The sequence below is a fragment of the Saimiri boliviensis genome, chromosome 15, assembly GCF_048565385.1.
Source record: "Saimiri boliviensis isolate mSaiBol1 chromosome 15, mSaiBol1.pri, whole genome shotgun sequence".
Classification (NCBI taxonomy): Eukaryota; Metazoa; Chordata; class Mammalia; order Primates; family Cebidae; genus Saimiri; species Saimiri boliviensis.
Window position 1 is genome coordinate 23,781,830 of NC_133463.1, and position 19,857 is coordinate 23,801,686.

Here is a 19,857-nt window from a genome sequence, read left to right on the forward strand (position 1 = left end):
ATATAGAAAAACCACCTTTATCCTTATAGCCCCACTTACTCTCTTTCATTAAACACCAGGTAATAAATCATGAATTCACTAAATCTTAGTAGTGGAAAGGATTTTAGAAGTAATCCAATTCCACCTTATTCTCTATGCAGGAGTCTCCAATAGATTATCACCAAGTGGTAATGAGGTAAAGCTGTATTTATAAAGTGCTTAGAACAGTCTCTGCTACATGGTAAGTGACTAATACATGTTCTTTATTTACTGTAGTAACAGACACTGGACATGTCCAAAGAAATAGAAGTAATACCTCCCAAGAAAATCAGCTGATTTCATCTCTTTTCATAACTTGTAGTGCTTAAGAACTATTAGTGGCTCAATGACTTAAAAATATATAATGTATGGAAAATTCAGCTATCAATACAAACTTTTTTTTTTTTTTTTTGACACAGGGTCTCTCTGTCACCCAGGCTGGAGTGCAGTGGTGTGATCACAGCTTACTGAAGCCCTGACCTCCAGAGCTCAAGCGCTCCTCCCCACTCAGGCTCCAAAGTAGCTGAGACTAGAGGCCTATGCCACCACATCTAGCTAATGTTTTTATTTTTTTTAGAGATAGTGGTCTCACTATGTTGTCCAGGGTGGTCTTAAACTGGGTTCAAGCAATCCTTAGCTTCCCAAATTGGTGGGATTACAGGTGTGAGCCACTGCACCTGACACCTGATCTCAAGCAAATTTTTTGGCAACAACTTGAAAGGACTCTTGGAATGGTATTTCAATCATGTTAATATGAAATTCTATTATATTTTTGTTTCATAGCAAAATACATTTATCATGTTAAAACATCATTATAGGATTATAAAATTGTTTTTCTACCTTTACAAGTGCCTTTCGCATTTACTGTGTTCTCATGTTTTAAGGTGGGTAAGAACATTACAAGAATTTTGGGGCCAGGTATGGTATGGTGACTCATGTCTATAATCCCAGCACTTTGGGAGTCCAAGGCAATTGGATCACAAGGTCAAGAGATCGAGACCATCCTGGCCAACATGGTGAAACTGTCTCTACTAAAAACACAAAAATCAGCTGTGCGTGGTGGTAGGCACCTATAATCCCAGCTACTCAGAAGGCTTGAGGCGGGAGAATTGCTTGAACCTGGGAGGCAGAGATTGCAGTGAGCAGAGATTGTGCCACTGCACTCCAGCCTTGGTGACAGAGTGAGACTCCATGTCAGAAAGAAAGAAAAAAAGAAAAAAAAAATTTCTGGGCCTGGTCTTCTAAAGTAATATAAAAATCTATTCAATTCTTATTGGCAGAGAAGGTGAAAGCCACTAATCTCAATTACAATTGCAGCAAATCAATCACTTTTGTCGCAAAAAGTTAATGTAACTTTCAAAGGACTCTAATCCTCAAAGTAATGAGAAGTTCACCATAGAATCTCATTGCACGCTTGTGTGAATTAGCCCTGTTATTACTCTTGCTGCCATTACTAATGGTTCTGTGAATTATAGTCCTCATTCAATGTCATAAATAGATCATATGTTCATTTGAAAATTTTTATCGGCTACCATTCTGGTTTAAGATGGCAGCCTGGCTCACGGTTTAAATTCCAAATGTGTAAGAAAGATATATACCAATTTTGAGATATGGTATTTTAGAAAATTATCCTAGGGCAAACAGAAAGATTATCATTTTTTTAAAAGACTAGATAAAATAAAATGAAATTGATGAAACTAAAATACAGTACTGATTTTGTGAGCCCATAGTAAATAGTGACTGTACTTCTTTCTCCAAGTAATTTGGAAGCTGAGCAAACAACTAATTCTAATATTTAATGTAAACTTTTTAACAAATGAATTTTAATAAAAGCTAATTTATGAATGAAATTTGTAAGTTATTTGAGTTCCATTTAATCACCAACAGCTTCCTATTTTGAGAACACAAGTGTTCAATTTAGGCATAACTAACCAAATAGAAACATTTTAAGATACATAATTTCACATACAAAATATTTTTGAACTCAGTTTTCAAGTTAACTCTCCCAGCTTATCAAATGAGGCCAGGTAAACATGTATTTTGCTAACGTTTCACAGAAACTTACATGAACACATCACTAAAAATCACCAGTGTGAGCACTGAGAATGAATAAAGTAAAATGTGCACCTGGTCATTTTTACTTATGACAGAAACACCTAATTTTTGTAAATAGAAATTAGAAATGTTATCTTAAATAATCAATCCCAACGCAGCATTCATTTTTAGACTTGTAAAATATGACTAGCATTAAAGTTAATACCTGAATATGCAAAGCACAAAATTTTATTCTTGAAAAACATCCCTATGATAGCTATACTTTGAAAGAAATACAACAGCCTTATTAAAGAAAGAAATCAGCACACACTATATAACTTTGCCAATTGTTTTTGATACAGTAAAAAATTTGAGTATTTCTAAACATCAAAATAAATTACCATGAATTCTGGAATCCCTGAATGGAATTTTGGTTTATACCTAAATTAAGTAACAACAAGAATGGGTACAAGTATGTCATCCATTACAATATTTCTATGGCCCAATGCAATGATCTCTGGCTTACCTTTGGACCATAGACAGCATATTTCAAAATGAAAAACCAATTAAATAAAATCAGTAATTTTTTTAAAAAGTTTCTTTTTTTCTCTTTACTTACAAAAAGAATGAAAAAATGGTAAAGAGGACACAGGAAGTTTTGTTGTTTTTGTTTTGGAATACTGCCTGGAAGAAAATACACACATTTGCAGTATTTTAAGATATGCTCTTGATAAACATGTAGAGTTTGTATATTACTACATTGCTTACTAAAGGCACTCATGATTGCCCTTTGATCCTCACAACCATTCTAAAATACCCAGGATTGAAATATTATCCTCGTTTTAGAGATGAAGATGGGGGCTCAGAGATGATCAGAGATTTGCACACACTTGGACAGCAGCTGAGTCAGGACTGCAACACAAGCCGTCACTGCCTGACAAACCCATGCTCCCTCCTCTACCCTCCCAGGTATGCACCAAATTAATGTGGTAAGAATGTAAGTTCAGTTACTGTTTTATTGATACAAGATGGGAGTACAGTGTCACAGAGTTGCATGAAATCAAAATTTAAAAAAAAATATGAGAATGTGAGTCTAATTTATGTTGTTTGAATTTGGGAGACCAAGTAAGGAAATTTCATGAATTCTTTTGAAATAAAAACATTAATTGATCTAATTTAATCTAATTGAGTACCTTAGAAAAATCTCTTCAATGAATAGAATGTATTAGCAAAAAGCATATGAAATTTTTGGTATGTGATTGTTAAAATATTTTGCCCACCTAGTTTCATATATTCATGTACATAAGCTGAATCAATCTATATTCTTAATTTCTTTATTATCCTATTTTTACAAAGGCACATTTATAAAATTAACCTCATCTTCAAATTATCAAAAATTTTCAATGAATGGAGTTCCAGTTAATGATGTTTAATTAATAGCAGTGGTGTTTTTAGGATACCTCTTACCTTCATGAAACCTGGCAGACCAAAAAAACCTCTGAGCTTGATCCTGGCCTATTTCCAAAGGTGTTTGATTCCCTGGAGACAAGTGGAGGCTACAGCTGCCACACTAGCACTCCTGAAGATCTTTTTCTGTTTACAGAACCTCAGCTCCAGGCAATTGTGCTTATTCACTCATTCAACCAAAACATTTTGCACATCTACAATGTGCAAAATAGTGAAAGGACTGATTGACAGAGGGAGTGTGGCTGTTTCTTTTGCGTATCCTCTGCCCTCAAACAGCTCATGGCCTAAAAGGCAAACAGGCTTTTAAGTTAGAGTGAACAATACAAGCTAGAATAAAACATATGCTAATTATCAGTTTAAAGCCCTTACACATAATTTTTGAGGGACAAAAATCTGGGAGCAGATTAGCTGGGTGGTACTGGCTCAGGGTCTCATGAGAACACACCTTGGCTGTCTGCTGGGGCTGCAGTCATCTGAAGGCTTAACTGGGGCTGAAGGATCCGTTTGTAAGACAGCTCACTCCCATGGCTATTACAGAAGGCTTCAGTTGCTGGCCACATGGGCCCCTCCACAGGACTGCCTGAGTGTCCTTACAACATGGCAGCTGGCTTGTTGATCCAACAGAGATCAGGGAGAAAGCCATAGGGACCTTTGTGACCTAATGTCCACAGTGGCACACTGTCACGTCTGCTGTTTTTTTCTCCCTTTTAGAATTGAGTCACTACAGACCACACTCAAGGAGAGAGTTTATTATCCAAAGGGCTCCTCTAGAGGCTCCATCTCTTAAAGGGAGGAATATCAAAGCATTTGCGAACATATTCTAAAATCACCACAAAGACATCCTGGAAATGGGATATAAATTGTATCCTTCTTTACCACTATTCTAGGCATGTTTTAAAATTAATCATAGGAACATTGTATATGATATTATACATAAATAAAATTATGGATGGACAGAAATATGGACATCAAAGAATCATCGCATTAGAGTCAACATAAAGATATGCTATGGGCCCTACAATAAGATTCACTGGCTGAGGAATGAAGAAGATTGGGGGAAAAATAGTCAAGCAGGATTTAGAAGTATAGAAATGTATCATACTAGGGTATAAATGCAATCCAGGAATTATAGCACTGGATCACCAAACTGGGTACCTGAGTTAACACAGGTGCTTGAATTTGATGATTGGTCTTTCTGCCCATCCCTGGGTGACCACCACACATTTATTTTGTGATGCAAAGACTTTATTAACTTCAGTTATTCAATACAATAAGGACACCAGTAGAATCATACTGTGTTAGAAGAGATCATCTGCCAAATTCTCCATTTTTCAGATAAAGAAAATGAGACCCAGAAAGAGGAAACAGTCGTATTCAAGATGTCAGGGCTAGCCTGATAGGAACAAAATGAGAAATCTTGAGAGGAGAGGACGCACAATGGTAAACCCACCTGGCATCCAGGGGCAGTCATCCCTGGGTATCTGTGGAGGACTGGTTCCATAACTCTCACAGATAGCAAAATCCTTGGACGCCCAAGCCCCTTAAGTTGGCCCTCTTTATTCACAAGTTCTGCATCCCATCCCCAGATAAGAAAGGCTGACTGGGGTAACAACAGAACGATACATGGATCCTCATTTTATCTATATGCATTAACATTATCCTGGGACTGTTCCATATGTCCAAGGCAACTTTCATGCCACATCTGCAGAGTTGAATGCCTATGATAGACTTTGTGGCCTGGAAGCCTGTAATATTTCCTATCTGGTCCTTTATAGAATAAGTTAATTGTATTATTGCTATACCAAAATAGCTTTCTTACTGTAGCTCACACTTCTGGTGATTACCAGATTTCTTTTTAAGTTTTTAAACCACCCTCCCTAGCCCTCTCCCCAACTCCCACCCCACCCAACACACACACACACACACACACACACACACACACACACACACACACACACACAGGGCCCTAAAGCCTGTGGCTTTTATTCAGAGAGATCCACATGCCACAATTGCTAACTGCTCACTGACACCAGTTCACATTTTTTACGCTGAGACTCCTGCATGATAAGAGTGCCAGATCAGAGGCATCAGGGGCAATGAATCTCAATGGTTACGGCCCCTTTTTTCTTTCTTTCCAGCATCAGCCACAAGCAATTTTCATCTTTGTCTCACTCCATCTGTTTGGTGCATATGGACCAAGTGAGCTACACCAGAACACAAGATGTTGGCCAGCTCAGATAAACAAACATTTACTGAGTGCACATAGAGGGCCTGACATTGTGTTTGGCCCTGGAAATATAAACATGTCACTGTCCTGGCTCTGGAGTAATTTTCCTGTCAAGGTTTTATTTTTTACTGAAAATACCCAACAGCTAATACAACCTGGTGCCCAATGTGAACTTTGACGTCCAGTCTCTTTGAAACCCTCAGATCACATTCCGTCCCAGGCTCCTTTACTGTGCCCAAGCCAGCCTTGCCTGTTCAAATGAAAAATGTTGCCTGATTCCTTCCAGTATGGTCTGATATTGCAAGTCATAACCTTATCTTAACCCTGTGAATGTCTGTCCATTACATCAAAATTAACAGAGCGTAGTACCTTATTCCCCCAGTCAAATATATTTTAATTAAATAACAACTAGTAAGGCCATCCCAGCTCAAATTTGAACCCAAGAAGTTGGGGTCCAGAATCGGTGCTCTCATTCATGGTATTTCTTTCATGTTATTTTTAATCACACAATCATGCAAGAAAGGTATTATTTTGCCAACTTTACAAATGAGAAAGAACTGAGGCTTGGAGAGGTGAAAAAAAACTTGCCCGAGTACAGAGCCAAGACTGAAGCAGATGTGTCTGACTTGAAATGTCCCGCCCTTTCCAAAAAGATGCCCCACTGGCCTTGACACTAGCAGCTGTACATACTGCTTTACAGTTTACAAATGCTTTGGCATACGATATCTTTATTCATCATGGGAGCCAGCAATATAGATCTGTTATCTCTACAAGTGAAAAACAAAATTGAGGCTTAGAAATTGAAATAACTTTCATAAAGTTATTTCTTGAAAGAACCGTTTGAATAAACTGTGACACAGAACCTGGAATTCTGAATCCAAGTCAAGGTTCTCTTCACTACACTATGCCTAACTGCCTTCCCAAATTCAAACTATTATCTATTTGCTGAGTACCCATCACAACCAAAAAGACTACCCCCAGTTGGCAGGCCAGGCGCGGTGGCTCACGCCTATAATCCCAGCACTTTGGGAGGCCGAGGCGGGTGGATCACGAGGTCAAGAGATCAAGACCATCCTGGTCAACATGGTGAAACCCCCGTTATTTACTAAAAACACAAAAAGTAGCTGGGTGTGGTGGCATATGCCTGTAGTTCCAGCTACTCAGGAGATTGACGCAGGAGAATTGCTTGAACCCAGGAGGCAGAGGTTGCAATGAGCAGAGATGGCATCACTGCACTCCAGCTTGGAGACAGAGTGAGAATCCGTCTCAAAAAAAAAAAAAAGAAAGAAAGAAAAGTAAGTTAACTATCTACCATTTATAACAAAATTCTCCTTTCAGAGTCTCAGGAGACCTAATTCTCCCCGTAATACATGAGCTGATAACACCAGGATCAAACATATGCAGGATTGGTGTCTATAATACCTGATGCAGGTGTGATGGTTACATTTTTAAAATTGTATTGTAGACTTGCAGGTGGCCAGATAATTTTTTATTCATGACCACATTCTTCTAGAGATGTTTCCAATAAAAAGTGCATTAGAGTTATATTGTGCTTTTCAGTTTTCAAAGAACATTTGAATACATGATCCCACTTGACCTACAAAATTGTGATTTTAAATTAGAGAAGGCAAATATTATCATCTGTTTTATAGCAGAAGAGACTGATGCTTCTAAATCTGCCCAGGTCATACAACTAGTAAAATGTAAAACCAGGTCCTGTGATTCCAAATCTAAAATGTAGTTTCTAAAAACTAGGCTCTCTATTTGATTCAGACACAGGTTTTGGATTATTGAGTGGTAGGTTTTTAACTGCAGCCCTCACAACTTCATAAGGAAAATAGAATGATTTGTTTTTAAAATTCACTTTTAAAAAGTGAGTAGGTGCTTTTTTTAAATCTTGACATGTTTTCTTTCTAGAAATCCTCATAAACTAAAGAAACTGAAAGAAGTGGCTATAGCTCAGCTGTTCGGTGCCTGTGTTTGAAGTGTTTACCTTAGATCGGGACAACCACTGAGGGATCAGCAATTCTACTGCCGTGGCTGCTGAGAGAGTGGAACTGTGCCCATCCAAATGGGAACTCCTCAGAGGCAAATAGAGGAGTGGCCAAGATCATGACAGAAGTGATGTGAAACCCCACAAACCTCCTCCCTCCTTGATGTCCTCATGAGGTGAAGAGAGGAGTGGACAGAGCTTACAAAATCATACGTGTAACTGCCTTTTCCTAAATGCAGGAGACATATAAGCAGAACATTTCAGAATTAGAAAGGTGGACTTTCTGATTTCACATTTCTACTCAGGGTGGTGTCTACAAAGGATCAAAATAAGAAGTAGCTTCACCTCTGCCCATGGTCTTTCAGCATAGGATAGTCACATTTCCAAAGCTCTGCTAGGTCAAGAGGCTACATGATAGGACTATTGCACTTTCCAATATTCACACAATTAGTTATTTCCCCTCCCTCAAGTATCATCAGTCCCCTCGGAATTTTTAGCTTCAAATCTCACAATGACAGTGGTAGCACCAACATGAAGAATGAACACACCCTTGTTTAAGGGCTTCCCTGCACTGCCACTCTCCCATCCACTGAAACCACAGGGAAGCTCCTCTCCCGCAGAGAGAGAGAGACTCTCTGGGCTCACCAGATATCATGGAGCCAAAAGTACTCTGGTAGTGCTTGTCAACCTCCTCCTCGGCCCAGAGATCTGAGCTAAAAGAAAGACATGAAGAGGTGTCGCCACCTTCTCTTTCAATCTTGTCACTTGTCTATCTATGGAGTAGAAAAAGAACCATTGAGACTTGAGAAAGAATTGCTGTTTACAAAGGCAATCAAGATTCATAATATTATACTAATAATAGCCCATGTTGAGTTACAAATATGCTTTGCAAGCTGGCATTGTGTGGAAAAACTTTAAGTTTTTTTTTTTTGTTGTTTTTTGCTTTTCATATCATCTTTCTAACAAGATCAAAGGTCCTATTCCTATTAGGAATATGCTTAGGGAGGCAAGTATTTCAGCCTTACTAGAAGAGGCACAATCCAGAATGTACCATTATAGCATGTGTAATTCTGTGAGCAAAGGGCTATAATATGGAAGAAAGAGATACACAATAATAAAGCTGGAAAGGACCTTAGGTTATATGGATTTCACTTTTCTCATTTAACAGATACAAAAATCAAGATTCCCAGATAAGTTCTTGGCATATATTTTCTACATTTTAAAAAGAATGTATAATGAATGCAACTCATCCGCAAAAAAGGGTAACCTACAGAGACATGCAACATCACTGCTGACTCTCACAGACATGGTCCTAAGTGAAAGAAGCCAGAAACACACTGAGGATTTTTGCCTATTCTAAACACAAAGTTCATTTGCACGAAATTTTAGAATAGGCAAAACTGATCAAAAGTAGAAACAATTGGAACAGTGGTTGCCTGTGGTGTCAGAGGATGGGTATTGAGGGGGTACTGAGTGTGAAGGGGTCTGAGAGGACTTTCTGAGAAGATGGAGATGTACCAATATATGACACAAGGTATAGGTAACATGGCTACCTCCATTTGTCAAAATAGGACAGTTAAGATTTGTGCCTTTTAATGCATGTTCATTTTATCTTAAAAAACATTTTATCATTTTTCAGTGGTGGTGTGATGAGTAGGTAGCGGGAAGACGGAATGAGAATGGCAGAATGCTGTTAACTGTTGAAGTGGGCACTGGGGGTTACTCTGAATATGGCTGAAAAAGTTTTGTGACATAAACTTATGAAAGATGAATGTGATAAGCAAGGGAAAATTTAGTCATTTGTGAGCACTCTGCTTACTGGTCCAGGATTCTTTTCAATTCTTTTTTTTTTTAAGGAGACAGGGCCTTACTATTTCACCCAGGCTGGAGTACAGTGGCACAACCACCTTTAAATTCTTTATATTCTTTAGTAACCTTAGTGCTTTCAACTATGTTCTAGGTTCTCTTCCCATCTTAGCCTCTCTCCCCACCTTGAGCCTCTCTCCTCACCTTCCTAAAGGAAAGGAGAAACCTGAGAGCCAAAGGAAGCCTGAGGAGCCCACCCAAGGCTTCACATGGGGGCCTGTGAAAAGACTGTGACCTCTCCTGGCTAAGGCAGCTGCCAAACTGCCAGGACACGGATTCTCCAATCAGTGTCACACAGTGTTTGCCCATGAAAAATACTCCTTTTTTGCTCTGTACCTCTGGGATAGCTGAATACCTTTGAAGATTGAAAATGCTTCACTCTCACATAACAAAGAAAAAGACAAAATGAGAAGCAATTAGATTGCCCTCTCACATGTCTTTTACCTGATGGCCAAAATAAATTATTTTAATCGTTACATTTCTTACCTATTTATTATTTTAGTCTCAAATCTTAGTTAATGTCTTCCATCTTAAATTAGAATTTGCACAATACAAGGCATCAAAGGAGACATTATTGGCAGCATTTCTTTGCAGATATTATTAAATTAGTTGATGATTCTCCAATGCATCAACTTACCTCCATCTAGGAAGCAGAGTTGACAAAACCTGGCAGTAAGAAGTTATCAATGAGTTTAGTTTTCATTTATTTTGTATAAACTAAAATGTATTTTAACATAATAAATTCAAATATCACAGACCCATCACAGGAGTATTAAACAAACAAAGGAATGAATTAAATGGGTTGAGTTCGTTTTCTGTTTAGGGTGAAAGCTACATGATACAAAGTGATCTCAAAGTGCTTTATGTGAATTATCTCACAAGTTGACTTGCGATCCATAAATACACTCTGTAATTGCATACAGTGTGACTGCAAAGATACCTTCATAGCACTTGACCATTTGTTATTAAAATTCCCATCCATTAGCAGTTCCTGCTTATTGCATAACACCAATAGGTCTTGTAAAACACACATTTACAGGAACCACAACAGTGTTACTAAAGATCATGCTTCAGGCTTGTAAGAATTCCACTGTGAACAAAGATGAGCTATGAAATCACAGGTCTGAAAGCATCATATCAGACCAGGGAACTTACAACACAAAATCACAGATGCCGCCCCACATGTTGCTATGGAAATTTTCCAAGAAGATAACTTTAACTTAATGAAATATGCTTTTTAAAAACTAAAATTCATTGAATTAGTCAAGTTCTGTATAACTCAAAGTTATTTGTAAGATGACCCCTAACTGGGAATATTCCTGTATGAACCAAAGGTAGCTTTCTTTCTTCCCGATAAAAACCTTTAGAAAATCTGTGAACCCTTTTTCTTCTGTTGACAAGTCAACAAACAAAATAGGATCTAAGGCTCTCTTATTTTAAGGCCCATTGAACAGTTCATCAAGCTGTGAAACTTCTCCACTAAACACCTGTTTTGAAGACACATACACACAGGTATACCCATAAAACAAATACATATAAAATAATCCAAAAAATTGATAGTAATTTAAGTTTTATGAGACAAATATATGTTTTCCTGAGTCAAAGAAACTGTAAGCCTAAAAATTATCTTATGCATACTGGGACAATTACATAATATTAAGGTTAGGTTTTTCTGCTATGACTCTACTTTCGATAATTGATGCCTCTGATAAAAGATATAAATTAGGTTAGGCTGATGAAATAGTATACTCCTTAATTCATAACCTTCAAAATCATTAAAAATTGGTACATTGGTACAGAGCTTTTGAGAAATTTCCAGATTCTCAAGTTACTATAAAAATGCCATTATAATTTTAAAAGTAATAACTCTTTCCTTCGGACTGACATTCTGTTTACTTACAGACTGTCCATTTATCCCCCGGGGGTCTTCCATTGAAGACTTCTTCTGAATTATGTATGGGCTATTAGCTACACACTTCTTCAAAGGGTTCCAACACCCTTGCACCTGTGAACAACAGAGCATCATGCAGTCGTATTAATTGTGTGGCATGCAATTCAGATCTGGTCTTCACATCTGCAGCTTTCCATTTACCAGCATGTATACACAAGTCAAGAACACTTACCTTCACTGAATGAATCTTTAAAATAAATATTATGGGCTCACTGTTTATCACAATTTACATGAGCCAAATGTGGCCAAATTACAGCTCAGTTGTGCCTGCTGTCAGCAGCTGCAGCCCAAGGAAAGAAAGGATGGTAGGGGGGCAGGGCAAGCAGCTAAAGAGCTTTCTGCACACATTATTTTTGAGACTACAGTACAAGAGCTTTTTTTCTTTTCTTTTTTCTTCTTTTTGAATTTAGTTTCTCCATGCTATCTATCAACGTCAGCTGCACCACAATGCAAAGAGGAAATACTAGCAAAGAAATATGATTGTAGTCTGAGCAAGGATGAAAGAGAAAAGCTAGAGTTGAGTGTTTTACCCTTAGGGCAAGGATATTATTATACTATTTCTTAGCAAGTTTACATTAGGTCACAGTTTCATGGATGATCAAGTCTGCACCTTCAGACTCAACACCTTCAGGAGAAGGGGTTTGGGGGATGCTTCAAAACATGGACAACAAATGTGGTATTTTAAAATAAATTTCTACATGTAGCTATCTTCAAACAGATAATATAGCCATCCAAATTCTAATTTCCTAACTTTCAGAATTAATTTGTATGCTCATACTCAAATGAGGTACTCAAAAGATATCTCAGGCTTTCTTGCTTGGGCTTGGCAACTGAGAAATTATTCACCTCTCACATAAACACTCATGCAGATATTTAAGTATACATGTAATTTTAAGCAAAAAAGTAAAGTGCAATCTTAATATTACCCAAGATAAAATTACACAACAGAGAACATGTAGTAGTGCAATTTCAGTATCACTTTTTATAAAAATACTTGAATTTCTGCATGCTCGCCTGTTAGGAAAGCTACTGCAGTGGGTGGAAGTCAAGAGATTTCAATTCAAGTTCTGACTCTGCCACTAAACAGCTGAATGATCTCATGTGAATAACATAAGCTATCTGAATCTCAGTTGTCTCATCTGGGAAATGAGAAATTTCAACTGAATAGTATCTTGCAGCTTTATATTTTACACAACTATTTCATATTTTATAATTTAATATTTACACACATAATTTTCAGGTAAAATATTCCAAGCATGGCTTATTTAAGAAGTAATTTTTAAGTCCTAGGAGAATTATCACTTGTTTGTTTTGCTCCTTATCAACGCTGCAAACGTATGTCCAATCTGCTGTCAACATAAAGTTGATGCTTTTGGACAACATAAAGCATAAATAACTAGATTCTTAAAATTTACAGAAGCCATACTAAAGCACTATGTTTTTGTGATTTTAACAAGAAACAATTTCATAATGTTAAGTTGTGAGTAAATAAAAATCATATAAATGTATTCATGGTATGTTACACCAAAAAAAAAAAAAAACACTCTATTTTGAATTTTACACAATTGCAGAACAGAATCTTAAAATTCAACTGCATCGCTTTTAGAGGATTCTTTGCATAATTAGGGAAGAGATATTACAGAATATCCTAGACTGTTTTCATTGCTTATGTTACTCTCAGGAGGCACATTAACTGTTCCAGGCACCAAGGTGGGATTTTAAAATAATGATAATAATCCTGCCTTACATTGGCAAAAAGCTTTACAGTTGGCCAAGTGCTTTCACATAAATTGCCCACAGTGCACCTATATGAGGTAAGACAAAGCCCAGTCTCATTCCTCACAGAAGGGAGCAGGTCTAAGACAAAGCCCCCTCTGAGTTCCCATAAATTCCCATCCTCTCCATACCTGTTCTTTGAACACGTTTCAATCAAAAGCTGTATATTTGATATTCCAGGATTATTTCCCATGTGTTTCTTTCCTATATTTCCATATTGAACTTACTGAACAGTTTAAGGTATTAAGAATGGTCAAGTTACATGAGCATGAAAGGTATTTCATTTGTAATTTTATTTCTGCTGAAGATGAAACTATTCTGTACTAAATTTCATGTTTGTTATTGTTTCCTGGGCTAAAAAGAAAAGACAGATTATTGAGAAGTCAAAACAGTCAGCATTCATCGACTTCAGGTAGATGCCTCCAGTAAAAAAGACTACCACTCAAAACTCAAAAATTACAGCGAGGCATGGACTTTATTTACAAATCCTCCAGTGCTTGCTAAATCAGTATAGTTGTTTCCAGATTTCTACATGTCAATCCAAACGATGAAATATATGACATGACTAGGTCTACTGATATTTAGGAGCCTGGCTCTGGTAAACCTTTAATTCCCTTGCTGGACTTGATCTTTCATGGTTTATAAATAAGCCTGTCTCCATTATAGCACTCATCTAGTGGGATTGCAATTATTTCTTTACCTGTCTCTCCCGCTAGACTGTAACTCCAAGAGGGATAGGACCATGCCTTACTCTCTAGTTCTAGTCACATCTGGCACTCATTAAGTATTTGGAATGAATGAATAAAGTGAATAAATGAATGTTGTTGATACATGACAACTTTTGAATACTTGTAAACTTTGAGCTAGAATTAAGTGGGCAGTTAAATGGTGGTGCCATCATTCAATCAACTTAGAAAGCATCCACCAAATTTCTGGCCCTGAGCTTCATTTCGAGCATCCTAAGAAACAGGCTCAAGCAAAACTGGTGACTTGATGTTTATCTATCACCTACCTGCCTACCTACCTACACACGTAGAGAGTAGTCTATGTCATCAAACTATATAGACATACACATAAGCATATATGGAGGTGAACTTAGATGTGAACTTCTTAGAGGCTTTGTTTAAACCTAGGAGTGGTTTCTAGAAAAGGAGAAGACTATCCAGGTAGGATAATCTAGGTATAGATTAGGTAGGGGGACACACTGATAGAGGGTTAGTGGGATGACATTTGTTTGGGGAGATATGTGGAGTACCAGAGGCAGCTACCTTAGTGTCAGAGGTGCCCCTGCAGACAAGTGCCATAAGTCTGGTGGCTGTTACCCATTCATAGACCAACACCTTGTCAAAGCAGGAAACGGGGTTAATCACTCACTTACGTACCTACCCAAAATGGCCAAATCCTTTACTTACCCACTTTTGAGTCAACTATGATAGTACCCTCCAGAGAAGGGGTGCCCCCTGGAGTTGTACACAATGGAATCCTACCCTTCTATTGGCCACTGAAGTGAAAGCTTTATTCATAAAGAAACAGGGACTAAGAGGCATCTAGGGCCCTGCCTTCCAAGTCTAACAGTCTGGGTTATTCACCCTAAGCATAAAGGAAAAGCCCCTTCCTGAAATGTACTGCATTATCCCCTTAAGTAGGAAAAAAAGGGTCAGCTGGAAAACAAAACAAAACAAAACAACAACGACAAAAAAAAAAAAAAAAAACTGAAAAAAAGCTGCAGTGTTAGGCTGGACATGCATTTAATGATAGCCCAACTCTCATATTTTGTAGCTATATAAGGCTACCTAAGAAGAGCACAAAGTGGCATGCAGCCCCTTCCAAGGCCTCCACAACCCACAGGAGACATGGTAGGGGCACCCACAGCTCCAGGTGGTAGAGCTCATGACTGGTATTCACAGTACCAAGCCAGATGACTGCATGGGCATCTGTTGCTGAGCAGAATGGGCAGGTGGCATGAGGAACAGAAGGCCTCCCAGACAACAAGGGAAGAGGAATAATGTCCACATGAATGGATCTTTCCAAAACCTTAGGGAACGCTGCCTTCTTCAATCCTACCCTCAAAGAAACCCAGCTAGGGAAAGTGGAGGAGGAGAACTTAGTCATGGTCTTTGCTGACCATGAATGAAGGTCAGCAAATCTTGCTTTAGAAAGCAAGATTTTGGACTGTTAATGAAAAGCAAATTTTGTTAGGTAATCTCACCTGATACAGGAATAATGGAAGTTTTAGGAACTGTCTTACGTTTGCCACTCTGGGGAGAGTGGGTTGGAAAGGAGTTGAAATCACATCCTAGCAAACAAACCATGGCAATAAATGTTAGATTTAGGTACTGATCAAACAGACTTTACAGGAAAACATTAAATTGAGACTACAATCTGACAAACATTTGCAATAATACAAAAATCTCCCTTAGGGGCCCAGAAGCCTTAGGAAGTTGGGCCACTGGTGATGACACTGTAATTATACTGATAAGAGTTCAGCGGTGCATATTTGGAAGTGATATTTTATCCCTATTGTAGTCCATAAGCCTATTAATTTTCAAAATACAGAACATTTTTAAACACAGAAACTTCAAAGTACCTCAAATAAAAAATCTATTCTGTACATTCCTGCTATGATTTAAACTCTCCCCGGGCTGCCAGTCTTTCTCCCCAATTCTATAAACAGCCCCTACTCCTTAGAAAAGAAAAAAAAAATACACAAAAGAGCTCTGAATCTAAAGTTTGCCAGATTAAGTTAAATCCATATTCACCCTACACAGATAAATCATTTTTATTCCCTCCATCAGCTAAAGCCAGGCAGTTGAGAACATGAACAATAGCACCCCATTCTACAGGTAAACCTTATCTTATTTGTATTTTAGTTCTAGCTCACCACGAACATCCTGGCTATTTTCAGAACAAAAGATTGGGAGAAGAAAAGTTGGAAAAGTGTAGATTATGGCAACATGAAGCAGACAGAGAAAGAGTCAAGCCAGCTAGGCCATTGGGACAGACTTCCCAGGTTGAAGGAAAATAGGATGGTGGTGGGGGCGGGGGGGTAATAGGCTTGGGAAGAAAATAATATTTCTTTTTTATTTTATACATGACATGTATTTTAATTTTTCCTGCTGATTTTGAAAAATGGGTTATATTTTAGATGCCACATTTTTCATCTCTAATGAACCAGAGACCCATCAGATATCGTTAATAACTTGTGGCTCCTTGGATGAAAGAATATTTTCATTACAACACACCATCACTTTACTCCTTGCCTTCTCACCAAGTGCTGAGTTTTCTAACATTCCTGAGAAGCAGAAGGAAACTAGTGGTTGAACATTGCTTTATAGAAAAGAAAAGGGCTATTCTGAAATAAGTCCCCAGAAGACTACAACTACAGATTGAATAAACATATCAAATCAAGGGGTTTCTAAGAAAATTTACAAACAGAAGCGTGCAGTGAAATGAACCATTGGATAAATTACCTTCAGAGCCCTACTCAACGCACTACTGCATGGCTCCAGAAGCCACAAGGTGCCATGTCTGTCACCTCTTCTGTGCTTTCTTCATCTTCCGAAAGAATTTGGTTTTATCAGAGAAACAGAGATTCAGCGTACTCAGATGAGTGAGACTCAGAAACCATATACTCATCAGTCTTTCAAATAGTAAAAGGGGTACATCCCAACACTGAAGCTGTTAATGAAAAAAAGTTGGTTTCTACCTTGGTGAAAGTCTTAGCTTTAGATGTGGTTTCTAGAGAAATAAATGTGTACACCAATATCTTTTCATAAACTTTCCACTAATTTACTGGTACTGCTGATTTAAAGTTTTAAGGATGAAGCCTGTTTATAAAGAATAGACAGGCTTCAAAGTAAATGTGACCAGATTTCTGCTTCTACCATATGTGACTTCCTTCTAACCTCAGCTGGAAAATGCTAGGCAAGTAGAAAGTCATATGAACTGATGCTAATTAGAATGACGACATGCTTATTCGGTAACTAAAATTAAATTCAAACTATATTTTCAAGAACATTATACCTACAAATTATTTTAATATAGCACTTACCATGTGAACAACATTATGAAAACTCTAAATAAGTGCCAATTGATTATGGTTGGTGGCACACCCATAAGAAATGTGAGGAGTGGTATGTACACCTCTTGAGAACCACTGTCCGTAAAGCCTGTATGTAATGAGGAAATTCAGGGAACCAAGAGAAAATCATCTAAAACAAAATCTAATCACACATAAGAAGCTTTGTAATTTTACTAGGGTGATATATTGATTCTGCGCATCCACTGAATTTAGGGTATTGCTAGTCTTCCTCAAATGCATTGATACGATATATCACAGAAATAGCTTCTCAGCCTACTAAGTCTATAGGATCAGTTTTAAAATAACAAGCTGCTAAAACAGCTGTCAGCAAATGAAACTGCCTCCGCTCAGTTATTTTTCTACTGTCAAATTAATGACTACCCCTAAATGATGAATTTTCTTACTTTATTCAAAAGGAGAAGAGATAAGAAATATGTACTCCTTTGCTTTTTTTTTTTTTTTTAACTTTTAAGTTTAGGGATATATGTGCATGTTTGTTACATAGGTAGATTTGTGTCATGGGGGTTTGTTGTACTTATTTCATCACCCAGGTATTAAGCTTAGTGCCCATCAGTCATTTTTCTTGATCCTCTCCCTCCTACCACCCTCCACCATACAAGAGACCCCAGTGTGTGTTGTTCCCCTTTATGTATCCGTGTGTTCTCATCATTCAGCTCCCACCTGTAAGTGTGAACGTGCATTATTTGGTTTTCTGTTCCTGCATTAGTTTGCTAAGTATGATGGCCTTCAACTCCATCCATGTTCTTGCAAAGGATGTGACCTTATTCTTCTTTTGGCTGCATATTATTCCATGGTGTATATGTACCACATTTTCTTTATCCAGTCTACCACTGATGGGCATTTAGGTTGATTTAATGTCTTTGCTATTGTAAATACTGCTACAATGAACATACATGTGCATGTGTCTTTATAATAGAATGATTTACATTCCTTTGGGTATATTCTCAGTAATGGGATTGCTGGGTTGAATGGTATTTCTGTTTTTTAGTCTTTGAGGAGTTGCTACACTGTCTTTCACAATGGTTGAATTCATTTACCTTCCCATTAACAGAGTATAAACATTTGTTTTTCTCTGCAACCTCACCAGCATCTGTTACTTTTTGACATTTTAATAATAAACATCAGACTGGTATGAGATGGTATCTCATTGTGGTTTTGATTTGCATTTCTCTAATGATCAGTGATGATCAGTGATGATGATCTTTCCTTCATATGATTTTTGGCCACATGTATGTCTTTGGAAAGTGTCTGTTCATGTCCTTTGCCCACTTTTTAGTGGGGTTGTTTTTTTCTTGTAAATTTGTTTAAGTTCCTTATAGATGTTGGATATTAGACCTTCATCAGGTTCTTAGTTTGAAGACATTTTTCCCATTCTGTAGATTGCCTGTTCACTCTGTTGATAGTTTCCTTTGCTGTGCAGAAGCCCTTTAGATCTCACTTGTCAATTTTTGCTTTTGTTACAATTTCTTTTGGTGTCTTCCTCATGAAATATTTGCCCATTCCTATATCCAGAATGGCATTGCCTAGATTTTCTTCCAGGGTTTTTATAGTTTTGGGTTTTACATTTATTGTTTACTTTTATCTAGAAAGATCTATCACCAAACACCTTCTAAGATGTTAAAAATATACCACAACAACTTGTCCACGATGGAAAGCAAACAGTGGTTACCTGGAGCAGAGGTTGAGGGGTGATAAACTGCAGAGTGGCCTTGAGGGAACTTTTTGGGGTATTGAAAGTGTATTGTATCTCAAGGGTAGTGTTTACATGGGTGTATATAATTGTCAAAACTCATTGAGCTATAAGCTTAACAAAGCTGAGTTTTAAAAACATGCCACAACTTACATTCATATAAGTTATCAACCTTTTTTTCCAATACTATCAAGGAAGTAAGAAACTGTAGTTTAGTTTCTGATAGATGGTGACTACTTTCTTCACTGGGCATAATATCTAGCCCTTGCCTTTCCAAATTAAACATGATGTTAGTGCTGATCTTTGTTTAGGTGTTCATCCACCAATATCCCTCTCAAATGCAGGTGAGATTTATTCCTATTTGAGTAAATCATATAGTTCAACATCCAACAATATTCATTTTTAGGTGTAGAAATGAAGAAGGGACTGCAAAACATCTGCTTTAAGAGATGAAGATTAGAAAACATATAATGTTCTTTAATATTAAGGATCAATTGATATGAAAATAACTGATATGATCCCATAGGTTCAATTTTTTTAACATTTAAATCAGGAAAGAGAAAATAAATGCCCTCTTGCTCTACTCCGGCACCCATCTCCAACCTGTGATAACCACAACTCAAGTTTAGCAAAGCAGTTTCCTCATTTCCTGGATGCTGACTCTTACTTTTCATTGCTTCTTGACCAGAGTAAGGATTGGCTGATGGAATTAGACTGCATGACTGCAGTCTCA

At 37.5% G+C, this 19,857-nt stretch overlaps 1 protein-coding gene across 3 annotated transcripts in view; it reads right to left on the reverse strand.

Moving 5' to 3' along the window:
- Positions 1-19,857, reverse strand: part of EYA1 (EYA transcriptional coactivator and phosphatase 1) — a 340,778-nt gene that overhangs the window by 317,261 nt on the left and 3,660 nt on the right. For all 3 annotated transcript variants that reach the window (XM_074386773.1, XM_074386775.1, XM_074386774.1), the window contains exon 2: positions 11,506-11,610. In XM_074386773.1, the coding sequence (XP_074242874.1) occupies positions 11,506-11,538 (33 nt within the window). In that variant the 5' untranslated portion in view covers positions 11,539-11,610. The remainder of the gene's footprint in view (positions 1-11,505; positions 11,611-19,857) is intronic.